Source organism: Impatiens glandulifera, chromosome 7 (assembly GCF_907164915.1).
Source record: "Impatiens glandulifera chromosome 7, dImpGla2.1, whole genome shotgun sequence".
In the NCBI taxonomy this organism is placed as follows: Eukaryota; Viridiplantae; Streptophyta; class Magnoliopsida; order Ericales; family Balsaminaceae; genus Impatiens; species Impatiens glandulifera.
The window spans coordinates 50,340,135-50,344,111 of NC_061868.1; the positions used below are offsets into that span (position 1 = coordinate 50,340,135).

At 33.7% G+C, this 3,977-nt stretch overlaps 1 protein-coding gene across 1 annotated transcript; it reads right to left on the minus strand.

The window, feature by feature from the left end:
• Nucleotides 1-2,486: 2,486 nt before the first annotated feature.
• Nucleotides 2,487-3,454, minus strand: LOC124910177 (transcription factor MYB73-like). The gene is made up of 2 exons (XM_047450792.1): nt 2,934-3,454; nt 2,487-2,502 (listed from the first exon to the last, which is right to left on the minus strand). The coding sequence occupies exons 1-2, from the start codon at nt 3,452-3,454 to the stop codon at nt 2,487-2,489; spliced, it is 537 nt and encodes a 178-aa protein (XP_047306748.1).
• Between the last annotated feature and the right edge of the window lie 523 nt (nt 3,455-3,977).

A 3,977-nucleotide genomic window follows, 5' to 3' on the forward strand; every position in this document is an offset into this window, starting at 1 on the left:
AATAAGAGAGAGAGAGAGAGAGTGAGAAGAGCGTTAAGAGTGAGAAGGGCGTAACTCTATTATACGTCTTTTTATAACCTAGCTAGGGTAACTCTTGTGGTCAGGAAAACCTATCCGTTAATGACATGTATTACCTCTATGATTCTAAAAATCTTAAATTTATGGCATTAGTTGAAATTTGTTTTACAATCTTCTTTTATTTGGGATTCTTTGCCCAATATATATCTTTTTTACCTACCTCTTAATTTTTAAATTCACATTTTTCGCACTTTCAAATAACTTGTAACAAAGTCTTAATCACCCTCATTTAGTGCACCAAGCATATCGAACGCTCATACCTTCACAATTCATAATACGGTGATTATCATTAACTAAATTAGCTAGGTTAACTCATAAATTCTCGGGATTTTAATCTTAAAATTGAACTCTAAATTGCATAAATAAATTTCAAATGTGGTTAATCATACATTTGTCTAATTAAAAAATAATAATATTAATATTAATTATCTTGTAAATAAATAACCTTCATTTAAAGAAAATAAAAACTAAAAATTGGTATTAATTAGTTTGGGATTTGAATTGATGAGTCTGAAAACACTTATAACCATGGATTTGAATTATAAATAACTGGTAATGTGATTGTAATCACTAGATTATGTAGTAATTTTTTTTAAACATTTATAACTACTGGATTGGAGAAATCATATTGATTTATACACACCATAATTCACATTAATTTAATATAGCTCTATATTTGTACTTCGTATGACTCAAGAAAAATTATTTGGCAAAAAAATTGATCAAGATATATTTTTTTTTAGCATAATCTAAAAATTTATAAAAAGTTATTTATTTTCATCTACTTTTTATTTAAAAATGTTTCAACCAACTCAATTATATCTTTTATATTATTATTTTAAAAAACAAATATCACTTTTTCTTATTGTTTTTGACAATTTCTACCATTTTACTACTTTTGAGTCATAAAAAGTTACAAAATATTTAAAATAATATATAACTTTTCAAGTACTCATTAAATACTTATATTTTTTATTATTATAATTTTTTAAATGTGGGACTTTTCAGTAAACACTTAACCATAATTTATAAGGTATGTAAATCAAATTTTTTAGAAAAATAAAATTGTTCATTATATTTATAATATTTGATTGAATAGTAAACATTACCCAAATATTTGTCAATAATAAAAAACATAAAACACTGCAATTTAAGTTGATAATGAGAAAATGTGTCGATTAATTCGACAGAGAAACGACAAAACAAATAAAGTATATATAATGAGTACTGCTTGAGTACTAGATTTGATATAATAACGACAAAATGAAATAAAATATAATGGGAGAAAATAAAACTCACACGTTTAAAATATAAATAACGTGCTTACCATATCTTAATTATTAAGAAAATCTTTCCCATCTTAATGATCATTTAAGAGAAAAACAAATATGAAATATTTGATTTCGATAAAACCTCCAAAGAAAATATAGGAACTATTCCTAGGATAACATGTCTAATTAATAATAGTGCTAAAGAACTTGTATTGTTTACATGTATACACATATTATCTGACCCATCAAAGAAAAACAAACTCACACAGACTACTTACAAAGGTAAACTCAAGAATAAAATGTGTAAAAAAGACATATAGACTTCAAGTCTACCCATGTCAACATCCTCTTAAAATGTGTAAAACATACATCTTAATACGATCATGACAAAAGGTTAGAAAGCCTCTTAACTAAATTAAAACTCTCCATCAAGAAAAAGAAGCACAAATATGACACACCATAAAAATTGTCACACAACCATTAGGACCAATCCCAAAAACCTTGACCCGATCAACCAAATAAATGGAGAATTAAGTAACTCAAACCACTAGAGCTCAATGATCCAAAGAACTCATCAGATAAAAGTAGTTGAATCCAAACAATATAGATATAATTCACTGTTGAGCTCTCAAAAGAAAAACTCTTCAATGAAATCCAAAGGAATTAACCCTTATTTGAAGATTAAAATAAGGCTTATATAATTAACAACTTGTCACAAATCTTCCAAGGAATAATGATCAACAAATAACCAGTTCGACATTAATCAGAAATAACTAACAATCCTTGAAGAAACAAGAAAAGAAAAGATGGAATGCAAGAGTTTCAGACAACCTTGTTACAACTCTAATAATTCAAATTAAAGAACATAAAAGCATTATAAAAACTCTCTCTCTCTCTGTCTTCCTCACTCAAGCTCTCTCCTCCTCCAATCCAATCCTTAATCAGTCTTTCTTATTATTGAATGTTATAGTGTACTTTTCCAATTCCTTCCTAAGAAGGATTGGTAAATAGTTTTCCATCTCCTTCCTAAGCAAGCTTGGTAAAGATTTTTCAATTCCCTTCTTGATATTTTTATTAATCAACCGAACCAACTTAGGATCAATGGTGGACTCCGACACATCCTCATGAAGTTGTTGATCACTCTCTGTTTCGTCTGAATCAATATCCAATACCACAGTTGAACTTTGGACAGGCGCCGGCAGTAGTCCAGCAATGCTTACGGTCCTCTCTGTATCTTCTCCTTCTTCTTCTTCTCTTTCTCCTTCTCCTTCTCCTTCTCCTTCTCCTTCTCCTTCTCCTTCTCCTTCTCCTTCTCCTTCTCCTTCTCCTTCTCCTTCTCCTTCTCCTTCTCCTTCTCCTTCTCCTTCTCCTTCTCCTTCTCCTTCTCCTTCTCCTTCTCCTTCTCCTTCTCCTTCTCCTTCTTGTGCATCTCCTCCTCCTTCTCCTTCTCCTTCTTGTGCATCTCCTCCTCCTTCTCCTTCTCCTTCTTGTGCATCTCCTCCTCCTTCTCCTTCTCCTTCTTGTGCATCTCCTCCTCCTTCTCCTTCTCCTTCTTGTGCATCTCCTCCTCCTTCTCCTTCTTGCCCATCTCCTTGTTGTCCTGCTCCTCCTCCTTCCTGCCCATCTCCTTGTTGTTGTCCTTGTCCTTCTTCTCCTTGTCCTTGTCTTCCTCCTTGTCTTTGTCCTTCTCCTGCTGCTCCTCCTTCTCCTGCTTCCCCTTGTCCGGCGGCGCCGACACCTTCAATAGCCAACACTGCAACATCACGTCGCCTCTTCAGAGTGGAGTGCCATCGGTTTTTGACGGAGTTATCAGTCCTTCCATTATCAAGCAATCTAGCCATTTCCGTCCATTTGTTACCCATATCTGCATGCATCTCCAAAATGAGCTGATCCTCCTCCGGGGTAAAGGGCAGATGGTTCACCTCCGGCGACAGCTGTTTCAACCAGCGATTACGGCAAGATGATGGGTTTCTCCCCGGAATAGATCGGCTAATAACCGACCAACTCCGAACAGTACCATGTCTTTGCACAAGACTCGTTAGCAAGTTGTCCTCCTGAACTGTCCATGCTCCCTTCACCATCTCCTCAGGATCTAGAATAACCATCTCCTCAGGATCTAGAATAATAATATTATTCCACATTATTTTTTATCCTCCTCCGCCGCCGCCGCCGCCGAACGTATTGATCGATGATAAGCTTTTAATTTCTAGAGATTGATCCAGTGAAATGAAATGAACTCTATATGTCTCATTTTATAAGGGGGGTTAGGGTATTCAACTCTAGCTAGCTAGTGGTTGTTATGAAAACGTAACGGATACAAGTTCGGACCTAGACCTGTATCTATCCGTTATTCATGACAACTGTTACCTCACCCATACAAAATCTGTACAAATTTACAATCTCCAGCTTGCCTTGGATTATAGTTGACCTTAATTTTATTACATTAATTTTTTTTTTCATCCAGGATTTTTTTCCCATTATCCACATGTATCTTTTTGGTTAAAAAGGTATTCCATATATATCTTTAATTACCAACCCCAAATAAAAAAAACTAACATTTTCAACCGTTTTAATACAGTAAAAGTTTTTATCCACGGCGCCGGTTATAATTAGTTCCGGCGACGGTAC

Excerpts from the sequence above, each read along its gene's own strand:
- LOC124910177 (XM_047450792.1), bottom strand. The coding sequence starts at position 3,454 with ATGGTTATTCTAGATCCTGAGGAGATGGTGAAGGGAGCATGGACAGTT.